Source organism: Ovis aries, chromosome 19, assembly GCF_016772045.2.
Source record: "Ovis aries strain OAR_USU_Benz2616 breed Rambouillet chromosome 19, ARS-UI_Ramb_v3.0, whole genome shotgun sequence".
Classification (NCBI taxonomy): domain Eukaryota; kingdom Metazoa; phylum Chordata; class Mammalia; order Artiodactyla; family Bovidae; genus Ovis; species Ovis aries.
In genome coordinates, this window is record NC_056072.1 from 7,705,958 (window position 1) to 7,725,372 (window position 19,415).

Consider the following 19,415-nt stretch of genomic DNA (forward strand, 5'->3'; position numbering starts at 1 on the left):
CACTCAAGTAGATGGTCGAGCTGACTTACAAATCGGACAACAAGCCAAAGAGGAGCAGCCTGCGAGACGGGAGGTGAACCTTTCTCACCAGGACTGCCTCGCAGTCTGCAAAATCTCAGAATTCTCAGGGCTGAAAAAGGTAAGAAAGCTCAATGTTCCTATCTTCGTTTGTATTACTTTCCTCCTCAACCTTAGGACACTTCTGTGCTCAGTAGCAAGTTCCACCTGTTTCCGCAAACAGAGATCAGAATTTGCTGCTCCTGTATTAAAGCACTATAGAATTTTGTTCTTCAAGTCAAAAGCAGGTTTTTTTTTTAAAAAAACTAACACTTAACATGCTTCAAATGATTTCCCTTTTGGAAACTACAGACAGTATGTCCTTGCTTTCCTCCTTCAGTTTCATCCTGAGTCTCTCACTATTTAGAAATCCTTCCCAACAATTTCATTCAATGGTAATATCCACCGAGAGTAATAGCCAATGATACCACAACTTTATTGGCTCAATTTCTTCTTCTATTTGATCTCTTCCCATAATTATCTTAATAACACGACTTCTAGGTTAGTTTCGCTGATCTACATTAGTCTAGGTTCTAAAAGAAACATAAAAAGGTCCCCACTACCAATGAAGGATAAAGTTAGACAAACTAAAATATGCCATGAGTTACGAGTCTTATTTTTAGCTTTATCTTCTGAATTTACCTTTAATGAGATTTCTTTACTCCTTTCTTGGCTTAGAGAAGCAAGAGCACTGACAGAATTAAAAAATGTTACTGATACAAGTTCATATCCCCACCCACCTCTGAATATAGAGTCTAAGACGGACATGTGCTCCAGGGCAACATGGAGCCCGAGATGAGACAGGCCCCCCTGGACTAAGTTCAGAGCATTTACTTCTAAGGCCCTAATTCAGAAGGTTATAACAAGAACAAAAGCTAACCTTAAGAAAATCTACTACAGTGTGAAATGAAATATTACTGGGGAGAAGTGGAGAAAAAGCTACAGAAAGAATGAAGAGGATGAGCCAAACTGGAAACAACATCCAATTATGGTTGTATGTGGTGCTCAGATGTTGTGAAGACTATATTGCATCGGTTCAGTCACGTCCGACTCTTTGTGACCCCATGCAGCACGCCAGGCCTCCCTGTCCATCACCAACTCCTGGAGTTCACCCAAAGCCATAGGTAGACTCTTCAAATGGAGAGCTCCCCACTCGAGGCTCTACAGTGGGACTACAGGTGCTTACCTCATAATGTCAGAGGTTTAAGTCTTCTGTTACCTAAGAGCTGAGAAAGACAGCTACCCAGGCATAACCAGGAAAACATCAACACAGTTTAAAATTTCTACTTTTATTGTTCAATAAAAACTGACACTCTAGAGCATCAGTTGGAAAACTTGTTTCAATTTCTACCCAACTGGTGAAATTAAGACTGCACAGAATTTACTTTCTCTATGGTGTTACACAATGACCCATATTTTTCAGCAGTAGCTGCTCAGGACCCAGACGGGGGACTGCTAGTAGGAATGACCAAGCTATGGCTAAAGAATGGCTGCGCCTATGTGTCAAGCCTCCTCTGAGGAAACCCCTTTATAAGAAGTGGTAGTGAGAGGATGTTCAGATATTTAAAGCAATAAGAATATTTGAAGCAATAAGAAGGTGAAGCACTTTCTCGGTAGTCCAGTGGCTAAGACTCTGCACTCCCAACTAAGGGGGCCCAGGTTCAATCCCTGGTCAGGGAACTAGATCCCACATGCTGCAGCTCAGAGTTCACATGCCCCGACTAAAGAAACCGCATGCTGCAACCAAGACTGAAGATTCTGTGTGCCACAGCTAAGACCCAGAGCAGCCAAATAAGGCGATATTTTTTCAAAAAGTGAAACACAGTCCCTAGAGCAGCAGCATCAACATCACTTGGAAACTTGTCACAAACGTAAATTCTCTGGCCCTCCTCCAGACCTACTGACTCAAACTTTATCAATCATGTTTTGATAAGCCCTCTGGGGGATCCCAATGCATGCTAACACTGGAGAACCACGGCTTTGTGAAAAGCTACACATATCCATTCAGTCCATATTCTTTCCACCACAAAGTATTCGGGACCTTCTTCTGGGAATAACTTGTCTATGTCAAAATGAAGAACTAAGTGAATATAAAGCTGTTTCAATTACAAAGTTTTCACCAGTAACCAAAATTCACTTAATAGTCATTCCCTCATGTAACAGGACTGAACATCTTTTTAACAGTCTAGGGTAGCTCTGGCGCCAGGACACAAGCATGCTTCACAAACCCACTTCTCTTCATCTGCATCCATCACACTTTTGTGTGCAGCCCCTACATTCGAATGTGCATATTATGTGTGTTCACATACACACATACGCATGCGTGCAAAGGCTCGGGGTTCATCAGATGTCCGCTTGAAGACTCAGGTTTGACTGGGCCTTCAGGGATAAGCTAGGAGGCAGGACTGTAGGTTGCAGAGTGTATTTGTCTAAAATCTGAGGAGAAAACGCCAGCCACAGCATGAAAGCAGCTGTGACACACAGCAGTGGCCCGCCCTGCGCCACTCCGGAGCTTACCTGCCTAGCACACTTTTGCCTAAGACACACTTTGCTGGTGTCTTAGCTCCCTTCTGCTGCTGTACCAAATTACCACAAACTCAGTGGCTTGAAAATTATACAAATTTATTACAGTTCTAGAGTTGAGAAGTCCAAAATGGGTCTAGTGGGCTACAGAGAGGCTGTCGGCGGGCCACATTCCTGCTGGAGGCCGTGGGGGAAAGCTACTCCCCTGTCCCCACGACCTGAAGCAGTCTCCATCTGTTGGTCTGTGGCAATCTTCTTCCCTCCATCTTATCTCCCTCTGACACCTGACTCCCTTGCCTCTTTCTTTCAATTCTAAGGACCCTTGTGATTTCACTGGGCCACTGGATAATCCATAATAATCTCTCTTTTAATAGTTTCAATTAAATCATACCTGCAAAATACCGTTTGTTATAAGGTGCTTTCCAGGTGACACAGTAAAGAATGTCCCTGCCAATGCAAGAATCGAGAGATGTGGGTTTGATCCTTAGGTGGGAAGATATCCTGGAAAAGGAAATGACAACCCATTCTAGTATTCTCACCTGGGAAATCTCATGGACAGAGGAGCCTGGCAGGCTACAGTCCATGGGGTTGCAGAGTCAGAACCAACTGAGCATCTGAGCACAGCACAGCAATCATACTTGCTAACAAACCTGGCAAAATTTCTTAACTGGTAGGCAGCTATCTAGTCCCAGGGCTGCATTCTAACGGTTGGTAAAAACTGCTCATCTTATCTGCCACATGAAACTCCAACATGTCAGCCAAGATTATTAAACTTAGTCTTCCAATACAATCAGAAACCATTAAAGCTACTTAGTTATAAATAATAGTAAAAACAGCAAAGGCTAGCATTGTGCTTCCTATGTAACTCAATTTAATTCTCACCTATCTTAGGTGGAGGTTATTATACTAAAGAATTTGCTGAAATGAGCAAGCAGTCGAATGGGATCTAAGCACAGGCCCAGGCCCTAGAGACGGCTGAGGACAACCGCTCACTCTACCACACACAGAAAAATACTTAAATCATCGGTCACTGTAACCAACAGAAACGTTTAAAGGAACAAAAGGGTATCTGAAAAATGTATGTAAGGACATCCCCAGGGAGCCGAGGTGCATATACCCTGGGCATTTATTGAAAAGTGGGGATGCCAGCTTCTACCATCTACTTTAGGAATGGAAGTTCTCTCTTCCACTGTATCTTTTAGTGACAAGACCATGAGATTCATCACAACTATGCTTAAGTATAATTCAGTCACCACAGGAACCAATAAGTTTATTGCAATAAATAAAATATTAACAATACAATTTTTTTATATACAAAGAGTGTCATAAAACAAGATTACAATCTTCACAGGTGTCTATAAAGGGTTCTAATTCAATCGCTACCTGGGCTGAGCAAGCAGAACTAGAGAGCTGTGAAAAGAGCTTCATTGTATACCCGCCCTTTTGAACTCTGAACCATGTATATAAATCATCTAGTTAGACTGTTAAAATTTTAAATGGTGACAATTAACTCAAAATTTAGAAAACACTGGAACTATTCTAGTAAAGAGACTTGGTGGTTAAGAAAATTGGATTTGGAATCAAACCTCTGGGGTTGAATCTCTATAAAAACTATAGTCAATCAAATAGGATAACTGGAGAACTGTATCATTTCTGGTAAATAAGGCAACATTTCCACGGAAAGTCATTTTCCTTTGGTAGAGCTTAAGAGTTAATTTGAACATAAGAAAATCAACTTGTGAGCAAATCTGAATAAAAATCTAACTTCTAAAAACCAGAAGACCGAATAAAAAATTATGTCAACACTTAACAGTCACACCATCAACGCTGATGCATAGATGCCACTACACTAAAATGGGTCACTGAGATATATTTTACATACTTTGCAGGAACTTTTCAGGGTAGTCACATCCAGCTCTTTGGGACCCGATGACTGTAGCCTGCTAGGCTCCTCTGTTCACGGGATTTCTTAGGCAAGAATACTGGAATGGGTTGCCATTTCCTCCTCCAGGGGATTTTCTTCCTGACCCAGGATTCACACCCATGTCTCCTGCATTGCAGGTGGATTCTTTACCACTGAGCCACTTGGGCAGACATGCTAGCTAAAAAATAATCACAGGATTCTACTGGAACTCCTAGTTAGAAATTAATCAAGCCCGATGTTCATTTTCCACATCTACACCGGATTCTTTTTATATTTCAGGAAAGGCTTCTGTAAAAAATCAGAACTGTACATGTACAACTGAGAATGTTTCCTTTTGAAAGGTGAGTCTGATCAGCTTATTTTACTGAGGGATCAGATCAAGATGGCGGGGAAATAGGATGTGGAGCTCACCTTCTCTCACAAACACAAAAAAACCCCATCTTCATGCAGAACAGTTCTCAGAGGACATCTACTGAATGCTTGCAGAAGACCTCGGACTTTCAAAAAGGCAAGGAAATCCTAAATAACTGGATGGCACACACAGAGAGAAAGACAAGGGGATCTAAATAAGACCTGTGCTCGTGGGAGGGAGCCGTGGAAGAGGCAAGGTTTCCACATGCTGGGAAGTCTCCCTGGTGGGGAGATCATCAGACAGAGGGGGAGCTTTGGAGCCTCAGAGGAGAATGCGGCAACCAGTGTGTGCAGCGCAAGACCGAGAGAGACCTGCACAGAGGGCTGCTGCCCGGAGCAGCACTCAGCAGCCTGAGACGGTCAGCAGCTGGAGCAGACTCGGGCTGGGTGCTGGGGCGCAGGCTTCAGAGGTGGGTCCCGGAGAGAGGATGGCAGCCAGCACACACTGAGGAAAGAGACGGCAAGCATCCAAACCAAACTGCACGGCAACAACAAAAAAAGAAATTAAACCAACACAAGCTACACAGAGACACTGCCACATATAAATAGCCCTCCAAGGCCACAGTAGATAACCTTCTCCTAAACTCATAGAGTAAGAGAATATAAGTAAAACGAAGATGCATAGAGTCCCAAATAAGATGAACCCAAACAGACTCACACCAAGACATACAGTATTCTAAAGGCAGCAAAAGAGTTCATTACAAGGGAACCCCCAAAAAGCTATCAGCTGATTTCTCCACAGAAACATTGGAGGCTAGAAGGGAGTGGCAAAATATATTCAAAGTCTTGAAAGGGAAAAATGTGCAACCTAGAATATTCTACCCAACAAGACAATCATTTAGAATGGGAAGAAAAACAGAACTTCTCAGATAAGAACGAATGAATATAGCAATATTAAGCCTATCCTAAAAGAAATATTGAAAGACCTTCTCTAAATATAAAAGAAACAAGAAGACAAGGGAAGGAAGAAATTACAACTGGAAAGTAAACCACTTAAATTAGCCAGTGTACAGATCAAAAAGAAAAGCCTACTTATAAAAGTGAAGATAAACACATGGAACAGAAAAAGAATAAAGATGAAGGCATTACAAAAGGACCCCAGGGACTTCCCTAGTGGTCCAGTGGCTAAGACTCTACGCTCTGGGACTCACTCCCTGGTCAGGGAACTAAGTCCCACATGCCACAACTAAAGATCCCACACACCACAACCAAGACCCTGAGCAGCCAAATAATATAGATTTTTAAAATAGTAAACAAAAAAGGACTTCAAAATCGTAAAATGTGGGGAGCTCCCGGGTGGTCTAGCGGTTAGGACTCGGCACCTCCACGGCCACGGACCCGGATCCAACCCCTGGTCAGGGAGCCAGATTCTGTATGTTGCAACTAAGAGCTCATGTGCCACATGCCTCAACTAAGACCCGGGGCAGTTACATAAAAATATTCTGGAGAAAAAAAAATCATAAAATACGGGGAAGGAGAGTAAGAAAATGCATGTTCTTCTTTTTTTAAAAGCATGTGTTTGAGCCTATATGACTATCAGTGTAAAGCAAGCAGACAAGGGGTTAACATACTTGAAAAACAGGGCGACCACAAATTAAAAACAAACAATAGACTCACAGAAACCAAAAAGAAGAGAAAACAAGCACAAAAGGAAATCATTAAACCACAGAAAGAAACAACACTTCAATTGGAAAACTAGGTTTAAAACAGAAACAAATACATATGTATCAATTAGTTTAAATGCCAACAGACTGAATGTTCCAATCGAAAGAATGCCTGGCGGACTGGATGAAAAACAAAGGGCCTAGGGAATTCCCTGGAGGCCCAATGGTTAGGACACCATGCTCTCACTGCTAAGGGCCCAGGATCAGTTCCTGATCAGGAACTAACATACCACAAGCCACATGGCGCAACCAAAGAAACCCCCCAAAACTAAGAGCCTACAATGTGCTGCCTACAAGAGACCCCCTTAGGGCAAATGACACACACAGACTGCAAGCAAGGGGACGGAAAAGGATATTTCAAGCAAACGGAAGTGACAAGAAAGTGAAGAGTAGCAACACTCCTATCAGATAAAACAGACTGTAAAACAAAGGCTACCAAGAAGGACACTGCAGGGCTTCCCTGGCAGCTCAGTGGTAAAGAATCTGCCTGTCAATTCAAGAGACAAAGGCTCAGTCCCTGATCCAGGAAGATCCCACTCGCTGCGGAGCAACTGAGGCCGTGCGCCCCAGCTTCTGAGCCTGCGTGCAGCAACCATTGACGCCCGCAGGCTGCAGCGCCCGGGCTCTGAAGCAAGTGAGGCCACCTCAGGGAGACGCCTGTGCCCCGCAACCGGAGAGAAGCCCGCGCAGCAGCGAAGACCCAGCACGGACAGAAATTAATACCATTTTAAAGGCACACTATGTAATAATGAAGGGAGCAACGTGAGAAAGCCTTTCACACTCACCAAGATATATACACCTAGTACAGGAACACTCACCTACGTAAAATACTAATGGACATAAAGGGAGGAATTTATGTAAATACAGTATTAGTAGGAAACCTTAACATCCCACTGACATTAACGAACATAACTTAGAAACAGAAAAACAAAAATAAATCAATATCAAATAAGCTGATTTTTTTAAAAACCAATTATACGCTAGAACAGTTAAGACTTGATTATTTTCAGGACATTTTTACCCCAAAACTCAAACTACAGTTTTTTTCAAGTGCACATGGTTTACTCTCTGCAACTGACCACATACTAGGGCACAAAACAAAGCTCAACAATTTTAAGAGTATAAGCATTATTTCAAGAATCTTCTCTGACCTCAACAGAATGAAGCAAGGAATCAACCACATGAGTAGAAATAAGGGAAAAAAATGATTTCATGCATACTAAACAACACGCTACTTAAAACACAATGGGTCAACAATGAAACCAAACAGGAAATTTAGAGGAAATTGATATGACAATATAACCATACAAATGTGTGGGAGGCAGCAAGAGCAGCTCCGAGAGGGAAGTTCCTAGCAATGCAGGTCTTCCTCAAAAAAAAGAGAAAAATCTCAAACAACCTAGCCTATCACTTAAAAGAGTTAGAAGAACAAACAAAACGTAAAATCAGCAGAAGGAACCAACCAAGACCAGAGAAAATAAACAGACTGGAGAAGAATCACTGAAATGAAGAGCTGGTTCTTCGAAAGCCTAAACTACAGTGACAGCCCTCTGACAAGGCTCACCAGGGAGCAAAGAGAGGGACCCACACAAACAAATAACAAATGAAAAAGAACTCTCAACCGATGCCACAGATATACAAAAAAAGCTAAGAGAATACTACACCCAATACAGAACCTTCACTGGAAGTGAAACAGAATTTGTAATTAAAAAAAAAACAACTCCACAAACAGAAAGTACAGGACCAGATGGCTACCAAACATACAAAGAACTCACACTGATTCCTCTCAAACTCTTCCAAAAGACTGAAGAGGGCAACAGCCCCACAGACATTCCAGGAGCCACCATCACTCTGACAGCGAAAGCAAAGATCCCACCAAAAAGGAAAATTACAGGCCAGTATCTTTGATGAATTTAGACGCAGAAATTCTCAACAAAATATTAGCAAACCAAATCCAAGAGCATGTAAAAAGGAATGCACATCATGACTAAGTTAAATTCGTTCTAGAGTCACGAGGACAGTTCAGATATAAGCAAATCAATGTGATACATCACATCACCAAAAGACAAAAGCCACATAAGAAGCACAAAAAGCATTCAACTACCATTCCCGATAGACACGCTCACAAAAGTGGGTATAGAGGGAACATATCGCAATGTTATCAAGGCACTGATGACAAACCCACCACCAACATAATAGTCAATGGCGAAAAGCTGAAAGCATTCTTGCTAAATTCAAGAACAAGGCAAGGATGCCTACTCTCACTAATTCTACCCAACATAGTATTGGAGGTACTTGCCACAGCAATCAGAAAAGAAATAAAAGCTGTCCAAGTTAGAGGGGAAAACTAAAACGGTTACTAATTTGCAGACGACATGATACTCTATACAGAGAAGCTTAAAACCTCCACATATAAACTGTTAGAATAAATGAACTCAGCAAGATAGCAGGATACCAGAGTAATATACAGAAACCTGCTTCATTTCTTTACACCAACAATGAAATATTAGAAACAGAAAGTAAAGAAAAAATCCCATTTAAAACTGCATCCAAAAATCTTAGAAACAAATGTAGCTAAGAAGGTGAAAAACCTATATGCTGAAAACTATAAAACATTAATAAAGGACTGAAGATACTTCAAAGAAATGGAAAGATATCCCATGCTCCGCGATTAGAAAAATTAATGTTTTTAAAATGGTAATAACTACCGAAAGCAATCTTCAGATTTAATGTGACCCCTATCAAATCACCCATGACATTTTTCACAGAACTAGAATAATTAAAAAAAATGTATATGGAGCCATGAAAGACTCAAAATCGCCAAAGCAATCCTGGCAGGGGCGGGGGTGTGGGGAAGACAGGCAGCATAACTCTCTCAGACCTTCAGACAGTCAAAGCTACAGTGACCAATACAATGTGGTACTGGTACAGAACCAGACATATATGTCAATGAGACAGAGCAGAGAACCCAGAAACAAATCCATATACTCGGTCAATTAGTCTTTGACAAAAGAGGCAAGCGTACTCTTTAGCAAGTGTACTGAGCAAGTTGGACAGCTGCGTGTCAATCAGTGAAGTTAGAAAGCACCCTCACAACCTGGAGAAATTATCTCAAACTGGCTTAAAGACTTAAACATGAGGCATGACACCATAAGACTAGAAGAGAACACAGGCAAAACATTCTTTGACATAAATCATACCAATGTTTTCTTAGGTCTCCCAAGGCAATAAAAATAACAAAAAAACAAATGGGACCTAATCACACGTACAAGTTTTAGCACAGCAATGGAAACTACAAAAAAAAGACAAGACAATCTACAAAATGGGAGAAAATAGCTGCAAATAAAGCAACCAACAGGGGTCAAATCTCCAAAATACACAAACAGCTCATACAACTCAACAACAACTAAGACAACCCAATCGAAAAATGGGCAAAAGACCGTAAAAGACATTTCTCCAAAGAAGACATACAGATGGCCAACAGGTATATGAAAAGATGCTCAACATAGCTAATTATTACAGAAATACAACTCAAAACTATGAGGTACCACTTCAACCAGTCAGAATGGCTTCAAAAAGTCTACAAAAACCAAACGCTAGAGAGCGTGTGGAGCAAAGGGAACCCTCCTACACTGTTGGCGGGAATGCAAACTAGTGCAGCCACTATGGAGACACTTGAAGGGACTCACACAAAATCCTGGGTTCCGAACCTTTTTCAAAATATGCTAGGCAATAAATGTTAGGAGACAAGTCTGTGAAAGAATTGATAGTCATGTAAGTTTAAAGCATTATAATTTCCTTAAAAAGGTGTATAGAAGTAGAATTTATGATTATTCAAATGCATTTTTAATGCTTATTCAAATGTATCTTTTCAAAAATGCAGCCTACATGCAATTCATTTTTCTACTTTTTTCTTAAAATGTTGGGAGAAATTAAGAGGTAAATTGCCACAATTCTACAACCAATAATATACTCATCATTAATACTGCAAGGAGCAGAGTCAAGTCCCAGAAAGTCATCTGCACTTCTAACATGGATTATGGTCAACCTCAGGTGTCAGCTAGGAGAACAGAAGGAAGCCTGCTAGGGTCATGGAAATACTGGACAGAGGCGGTATTTTTGAGGGAATAAACTATGTATAAATTAACTGACTTACACATTTAAGACTTGTGGGGAACTAACTCCCTTAGTGGGCCAGTGGTTAGGGGCCTGAGCTTCCACTGAAGGAGGCAGAGATTCCATCCCTGGTCAGGGAACCAAGGTATCGCATGCCATGCTACAAATACTTGTGCACACTACTACAGATACTTCAATATTAACAACCATTTAAGTAATAAACAATTTATCGGCTTAAATCTAAGCTTGATCAAACTAACACTGAGCGAGTTTATCAACCGCTCTACGCTTCAGCTTTGAAAATCTGTAATGGATCAGCAACACTCCCTGGGTTATTGTGGGAGTGAGACAATGCATACGTAGTATTTAGTACACTGCTGCGTGTGCAGTAAACACTCAGCGAATGCAGGTCTAATACTTTATCACTACAGATGGTGGGCTGCAACTTCTAGCAACGTGAGATGTCTTTATCCAGTTTAATAATGACAGTCGTAAGGTACGAATACTCTGCCAGGCCCAAAGACAGACACATCCGAGGTTCTTTATATAGCAGGGTGAGTTTCCATGGACTCATTCACCCCACAGCATGCACCTTAACTTATTCAACTTTTCCCTAAGTGAGAGAGATTCCAGTTACTTCCTTTTTTCTCATTAGAAACGAAGCGATAATGAATGCCCTCAATCTCTACACTGTCTCTGCTGATCTTTTCATGTCTAAAATAGATTAGTGCATAAACTATTACGGTTCTTTCAAATATGAAACTTAAGTCTTCAATAATTGAATGCCTACCCATCAAAATCCTAAAATATTAATACCAAAATTAAGAGTATCGCCAGGGGCTACAAATTAGAAATACCTGAAGAAAAACCTCATGAATTCTAAATTTGTATGTCAAATGAAAATTCAGAAGCTTAAAAAAAAGTTTTCTTCCACATCTTACAATAATCACTAACTAAAGTAGTCTAAAATCTATAGCTCTTTCCACAAGTTTGAGGAAATTAAAGATTTTATTTATTGACAGAAAAGCAATCACAAAACACCCTTAAGTGAAAGTCACTCAGTCGTGTTCGACTCTTTGCGACCCCATGGACTATATAGTCCATAGAATTCTTCAGGCCAGAATACTGGAGTGGGTAGCTGTTCCCTCCTCCAGGGGATCTTCCCAACCGAGGGATCAAACGCAGGTCTCCTGCATTGCAGGTGGATTCTTTACCAGCTCAGCTGCCAGGGAAGCCCAAGAATGCTGGCGTGGGTAGCCTAACCCTTCTCCAGGGCATCTTCCCAACCCAGGAATTGAACCGGTGTCTCCCACATTGCAGGTGGACTCTTTACCAGCTAAGCTACCAAGGAAGCCCAACTCTTAAGTGAATAGATGTTAATTCCCATTTTGCTGTAATAAAATAGATACACACACAAAGAAACACACCTAGGATGTAATTTCTTTTCTTGAGGGGGATGCAACTAAAGTCCAGTTTCAGCTTTATCCCTTGACATGTGCAATTTTTCTACAATGAATATATACTATTTTTCTAACAACAAAAATGTTCAATTCTTTTTGAAAACAAGAGTCCAGGACCTCCCTGTTGGCTCAGGGCTAAAGAATAAGCCTGCCAATGCAGGAGACACAGGCTTGGTCCAGGAAGATCTCACATGCCACAAGGCAACTCAGCCCGTGCTCCACCACTACTTTGCCTGTGCCGACGAGCTGAGGACCAACAGCTCCTGGACCTGAACACTCTATAGCCTGCGCTCCCCAGCAAGAGAAGCCGCTGCAGGGAGAGCCAGAGCACCACACTAGGGAGTAGCCCCTGCCCACAGCACCCAGAGAAAAGCCGGCGCAGCAACAAAGAACCAGCACAGCCAATTGAATTACTAACACAACAAAAAAATCAGAGCCCCTCGGGCTTTCAGTCCCCAACCAATGCAGGTGTCCAACAAATGAGTCCCTCACATGTCTAACCAAGTACTTTTGTTACCACTGGTAGGTCACTGGCCAGTGCTCCAGCTGCTCAGCACACCTCAAAAAGAAATTCTTTCCTCTTTCTAATGGTAAATCACCCCACATCTCTATTTTCTATTCTGCCCTCTCTCACTTTCAAATCGGCAAAACACAGCATTCTCATTAAGCGGAAACAAGATTTAACACAGTTTATTTTAGCCACAGACTCCACTTTGGTGCAGTCTATTCTCAGCACAAACCTGCTTCACGCCGGAGACCAAGTCCCTTGCTAGCTGGACTTCTGATTCATTCTCAGGTTCCACACTGAAACCATGTTCCTAAAAATAACTGACATCCTTTCCTACCTGCTTCTCCTTCGGATTTTGTCTTGAAAACACCCTGTAACACATCTTGGTCCATGCCCTCTTTATGAAATCACTTTCCAGACTACTGCTTTGTGGGCACAGTAAAACGTTCTACAATTTTTGTTAACTGAAGCTGTCTGAGGGAAGGAATCTAATTTTCTATTATTGCCACAAATCCAGGCTGCGATGCCAAAAGGCCATTTTGGACCTCCTCGCACCCTTACATCAGCGCGGCGCGGCCATACCGACCTTGGTTCAGGTACGTGAGCGTCTCGTCGTGCAGCTTCACGGCGGGCGATGTCGCGGCACACATCACGTACTGGAAGGGTGGGTGTTTGGTCTCGTCATCCAGCGGAAGGCTAGAATCTTCCTGCTTGAAAATGGGCAATGCCAAGACATCGCTGCAAAGAAAACGCAACACTGACCTTACTCGGGGTTTAAACTACTTTAAAACATATAGAAGTATTTAAGGGCAGTTTCTTTTAAATTTCAAGATCACAGATATTATCAAAAGGGACCTCCCTGTGGTCTAGTGGTGAGGGTCTGGCACTTCCACTGCAGGGGTCAAGGGTTCGGATCCCCAGTCAAGGAACTAAATCCCGCATGCCGCTCAGTCACCCCCCATATGTAGAATAAAGTAACTATTAATGCTAATTTGGCACCTCCAAAAGATAGCTTCAATAACCCATATCTCTAGTGGGAGAGAGAGGAGTGGGTGGCTATAATTAGGCAGAAGTATTAAAATGAGAAATATTTAAGCAGTATTTAATAGTTAATAAAGTCCAAACTACGGATAAAGAGATCAGGCTAATAATATATCTGGTACTCAAAAAAAAATTATATCAAAAAATTCTTTAAAAACTTGAAATTCATTATTTCTATTAAAAAGAGCAAGAGTATGGAGCCACCTGTTTTGAAAGGTAGGTCACCCTGGCACCATGAAATTACAAAGAAGCATTTGATTAAAATAGTACTTTATAAAAAGGTCCCTGCTAGGCTTAGCCAAGTGCTGAGAGCACAAAGCTTCACACTCAGTCTAAAACAATGGCTTCTTCTGAGAAGCAAACAGTAGCAGTGTAAACAGCTGCTATTTTTTACCCCCAAGAATAACTTGGAGCATTGATCAGGAGGGGGGGGCAGGGATCTGCTGGGGTACTGTCTATATTCTGTTAACTTGGGTGGTTAAACACACATGGATAAATTTGGTTTGCCTTTAAAAAAAAATTGGCTATCTTTTACATACCACAAAATTCACCCTTATAAAGTGTATGATTCAGTGGCTTTCAGTATCTTCACAGAGTTATGTAGTCTTCACTGCTATCTAATTCCAAGACATTCTCAGCACCTCAGAAAGAATTCTCATACCCCTAGCAGCCACTCTCTATACCCCTACCCTACCCACCACCACCCGAGCAACCACTGACCTGCTTGTCTCTATGAGCCTGCCTATTCCAGATATATAATGCAAACAGAATCACGTGACCTTTTGAGACTGGTTTCTTTTATTAACACTTAGTGTGTTTTCAAGGTCCATTCATGTTGTAGCATGTATAGTACGTCATTCCTTCCTATGGCCGAATGATGTTACACTGTATGAATATACCATATGCTAATTATCCATCATCGGACGATGGACCTTTGACTTGTTTCCATTTTTTGGTTATTAACGAATATGCTCCTATGAACACTTGTATATGTTCTGTGTAGACATGTTTAATTCCTTTAGATTTATATCTAGAAGTAGAATTACCGGGTCATAAGGTAACTCGTGTATCTACCTTTTCAAGAAACTGCCAAACTGTTCAGAGAAGGCAATGGCACCCCACTCCAGTACTCTTGCCTGGAAAATCCCACGGACAGAGGAGCCTGGTGGGCTGCAGTCCATGGGATCGCTAAGAGTCGGACACGACTGGGCGACTTCACTTTCACTTTTCACTTTCATGCATTGGAGACGGAAATGGCAACCCACTCCAGTGTTCTTGCCTGGAGAATCCCAGGGACGGGGGAGCCTGGTGGGCTGCCGTCTATGCAGTCGCACAGGGTCAGATACGACTGAAGCGACTTAGCAGCAGCAGCAGCCGCCAAACTGTTTTTTAAAGTGGCTGTACCATTTTATATTTCCACCATTAACATGTGAAGGGTAGGGTGTTTTTTTTTAAGATAATTTGCTGAGCTGTACATTTATATCTTGATGACTTTTCTACATCCATTTCTCAATAAGAAGTAAAATATCCAAATGAATAACTAGTATAACAAGGACCTCAAAGACTTGTCTGAACTGCTTATTTGTTCTTATGAGCTGTTAACTGACAGATATCTGGCTGGCCCATTTTAATTAAATTCAACTTTTAAAAAAATGTGGAAATAAATGAAATGAAAGGGAAACCCTGTATTTCCTCTTCCCACATACATTTCTATTAAAGCACCAGACTGATTATTCAGGGACTAAATTACACACTAATTCTCCTTCATTTTATACCTAGAAAATGTCAAAACACTTCTGAGTCAAAAGTATAACTGAGGAACGCATAGTTAGCAATGGTCTCCAGCCCTCTTCTAGAACACAGAGATATAAAAACTTTTCAGGGAATTTACAAATGGTACGTTAAGACTCAGAGCAGCTCTCTTTATGAAACTATAGCAGTCAAAGTAGCTCCACAGTAGATTAAAATAAAAATATATTCTATTTCACATATATGTAATTATTTAAAGTTTTCTTGGTGAGAGAATTTTCTGGTGGTCCAGTGGTTAGGAGTACTCCATGCTCTCACTGCCAAGGACCAGGGTTCAATCCCTGGTTAGGTACCTAAAATCCCACAAGCTGTGCAGTTTGGTCAAAACGAAAAAAAAAAGTTCTCTCGGTGAGAAAGGAAAAAAATGAGACGAGAGCTGTAAGTCAGATGCTTTAGTTAATCATACTAAAAAGTGAAATGGAGAATAATTTTAAGATATTAATGCTAACTGCCTTGGTTGATCATTACATACTTAAGACATCAGATTGCAGAAGACTGGCTATTTATATATAAATAAACTACTGCTGCTGCTGCTGCTGCTGCTAGGTCGCTTTAGTCGTGTCCAACTCTGTGCGACCCCAGAGACGGCAGCCCACTAGGCTCCCCCGTCCCTGGGATTCTCCGCAAGAACACTGGAGTGGGTTGCCATTTCCTTCTCCAATGCATGAAAGTGAAAAGTTAAAGTGAAGCTGCTCAGTAGTGCCAAACTCTTAGCGACCCCATCGACTGCAGCCTTCCAGGCTCCTCTGTCCATGGGATTTTCCAGGCAAGAGTACTGGAGTGGGTTGCCACTGCCTTCTCCGAATAAACTCCTACATACAGTAAATAAAATTATATTTGCTTCAGATCCTAGAAGGCCACCACCATTATATTCCCTTGGTTATGGTAGCTCAGACAGTAAAGAACTGCCTACGATGCAGGAGACCCAGGATCAATCCCTGGGTTGAGAAGATCCCCTGAAGAAGGGGCTGGCTACCCACTACAGTGTTCTTGCCCGGAGAATCCCCACGGACAAAGGAGCCAGGCGGGCTACAGTCCATTGGGTTGAAAAGAGTCGAACACGACTAAGTGACTAATACGTGTATTTCCATAGCTTTCTATGCTTTTGGTAGGTGCTAAAAACTCCTGAATAAACATAAACCTGTAGAGGTCATCTGCTGATGCATTCCCAATCAACTTTTTACTTTACTAGAAAGACAACGCATTCCAACCAACACAGCAGCCAGAGTGAGCCTCTTCAAACAGAAGTCGGACCATTTCATTCCTTTGCACTCTCTCCATCACCTCACTTTAGCAACCAAGGTCCCTGGAAGGACCTGGTTCAGTCGCGCCAGCCTCCTTCCTCAACTCCTCCGGGGCCTCTGCACTGGCCCTACTCTGCTGATGGCCTCCTGGCTCCCTGCATTCAAATGTCACCTTTTCAGTGACAACTGTAATCCTCCATGGGTACTCGCAGCTGCTCCTTTCCTGCTCTCCACAAAGCATTTCACTTTCCAACACTATACCAGACTTACGTTTGTATCCCCCGTAAGTATAACTACCCCCCAGATTGGTTTCTCTTCATAGACTCAAACCCAGCATCTGGCACAAAGGGGCTCAAATATCTGCTCAACTGATGAATGAACTGCAGCACTCATAGTCAATCACTGCTGAAGTGAAAAGCCAGCTCTCCAGACAATCTGAGATCATAATTTCCACCAGGATGAGCCATAAGGAAAGTTCTGGTATTCAGTTCATTTTGTAACCTCATATTCCAAGCAGGTAGGTCTCCCAGGGATCTGACAAGCAAATGAAAAGACACACAAGGATTCGAATTATTCCACGTAATCCTGAAATGCCAGTATCCAAAAATATCCAAGCACACAAAGACAAACACGACTTTAGGCGCAAGAACCAACAGCAAAAACAACAGATGGCATATACCCAGTTCCAGATCCTGTCTGCTGGCATTCAGCGCTTTCCCGACTCTGCTGCAGAGGGTTAGAGGTCTGAAGACTACACAGATAAGACATCTTGACAGCTGGAATCTTGTTAGGTTGCTCTGAAGGGAAATGAAGAGGGAGTGGGAAAGAGCAGAGGCAGGCAACCACAGCTGCAGCAAAGTTCAAGGCAGCAGCAGCAGCCATGCCTCCAACAGCAAGCCCTTCTCCCTGAAGCCTTCTAGCGCTCTCACAATCAAATATTCCACTAAACCCTTCTCTGCCTGAAACAGCTCTGTGCATTCTATTTTCCCGACTGGACACAGACCAGTACCCACCAAAGACTTCAAGATGCCAGAATTACTGAACCTATATGATAAAATTAAGCTTACTTTGTTTAAAGAAATAAAGAACAAATATTTAACAGTAAGATTACACAGAAATGAAGAGTATATAAGGAAAATGGAACATAAACAAAAAGTTATCCGGAAGGCAGCACAGAAAATGCCGAAGAGGTGTTAAGAGAGAAAGGGAGAAGATTTTATACTGAAGTGTCAGAAGAGGAAGAACGGGCAGAGGCAGGATCTGATACAAAGGCCCAGTCAAGTCCGGACCAATGAGATAACACTAAATGGCTGATTTAAGAACCCAAAATAACCGAAGTAGGATAAGCAGTTTTCGAACCGGCACCCAAAAGTACATCAAGAAAAACTTGTAAGCCAGTATGTGGGTTCATATTTCAAAAGTCCAATTTTTCCAGTAAAGTACCAAGTATGGAAATTCCACTTAAAGTAGGCCCTGGCAGGAAGAGTTGTGGGTCTGAGATGGGGCCACCCCATCCTTCAGCAGAGCTGGAGAGGGACTGGGAGAGGGCACAGAGGTGAGACCACCAACCAGCAACGGGATGCGCTTGAGAGCGGAGGTGGTGTGCTTCCTTAGAGCCACCCTCTGTTACCTAAGGAAGCATCGGATTTAAGCGGGGTTACGGTTGTGTTAAAAAAGAGGACAGGGGAATAAAGCAAAAGGGGGCAAGAGAACAAGGGTATATGTGGGCAAGTAACTACAACGATTGACCAGGAAAATTTAAACTGGTTGGGGAAGAAAACAGGAGCTCAAAAGGGTACGTGTGTGCGTGCTCAGTCACTTAGTCCTGTCTGACTTTTTGCGACCCTATGGACTGTCCCAGGCTCCTCTGTCCATGGGATTTCCCAGGCAAGAATACTGGAGTGGGTTGCGATTTCCTACTCCAGGGGATCTTCCTGACCCAGGGATCAAACCCAAGTTTCCTGCATTGGCAGGCGGATGGATTCTTTACCACTGAGCTACTGGGGAAGCCTCTACAAGAGGGTGAGAAATTGTGATCTGAGAGCAGTGGTTGTATTAATAGATTCTAATGGGTCCAATGATGGCAGAAGGAGGGTAATGAGGGAGAGAGTGAAGGGCAGGGGGCAGCAGGTGAACTCTGAATCTGAGACTGCAGGTGCGCCGCATGATGGGTAAATCCAGGTCTAATGTATGACCACAGGATTGAGTAGCTGAGATAATGTCACTGTAAGAAAGATACTCGAGGAACGGTAGCGTCAGGCTGCTGGAAGGCCCATTTGAATATCTTCTGAAATCACCATGAATGAACAGACTAGTTGTGTTCACTGTGACAGTGAGCCAGGATCTTGAATTTTTAAAATAAGAAATGACCCCCAAACCAGATGACTGCAATCACTGAGGACCTGGTGACAATCAGTGGCGTGAAATTCAAAGCTGGGGGTCTTGCAGAAAAGGAGGGAGACAGAACAGTCCGGAGGCAGCTGTGAGAAGCCAGAAGGATCGCTCCCCAGGCTCCTGGTGCAAGAGCTGCTGCTGCTGCTAAGTCGCTTCAGTCGTGTCCGACTCTGTGCGACCCCATAGACGGCAGCCCATCAGGCTCCACCATCCCTGGGATTCTCCAGGCAAGAACACTGGAGTGGGTTGCCATTTCCTTCTCCA

General features: G+C 42.5%; 1 protein-coding gene across 7 annotated transcripts in view; it reads right to left on the minus strand.

Moving 5' to 3' along the window:
• The window catches only part of UBP1 (upstream binding protein 1), a 64,949-nt gene that overhangs the window by 34,036 nt on the left and 11,498 nt on the right, over positions 1-19,415 (minus strand). For 4 of the 7 annotated variants that reach the window (XM_027957954.3, XM_060402768.1, XM_027957953.3 and 1 more), the window contains exon 2: positions 13,250-13,401. In XM_027957954.3, the coding sequence (XP_027813755.1) occupies positions 13,250-13,401 (152 nt within the window). Of the gene's footprint in view, positions 1-13,249; positions 13,402-17,258; positions 17,555-19,415 lie in introns of all 7 variants that reach the window. The other 3 variants (XM_060402767.1, XM_060402766.1, XM_060402764.1) reach the window with 2 other exon arrangements.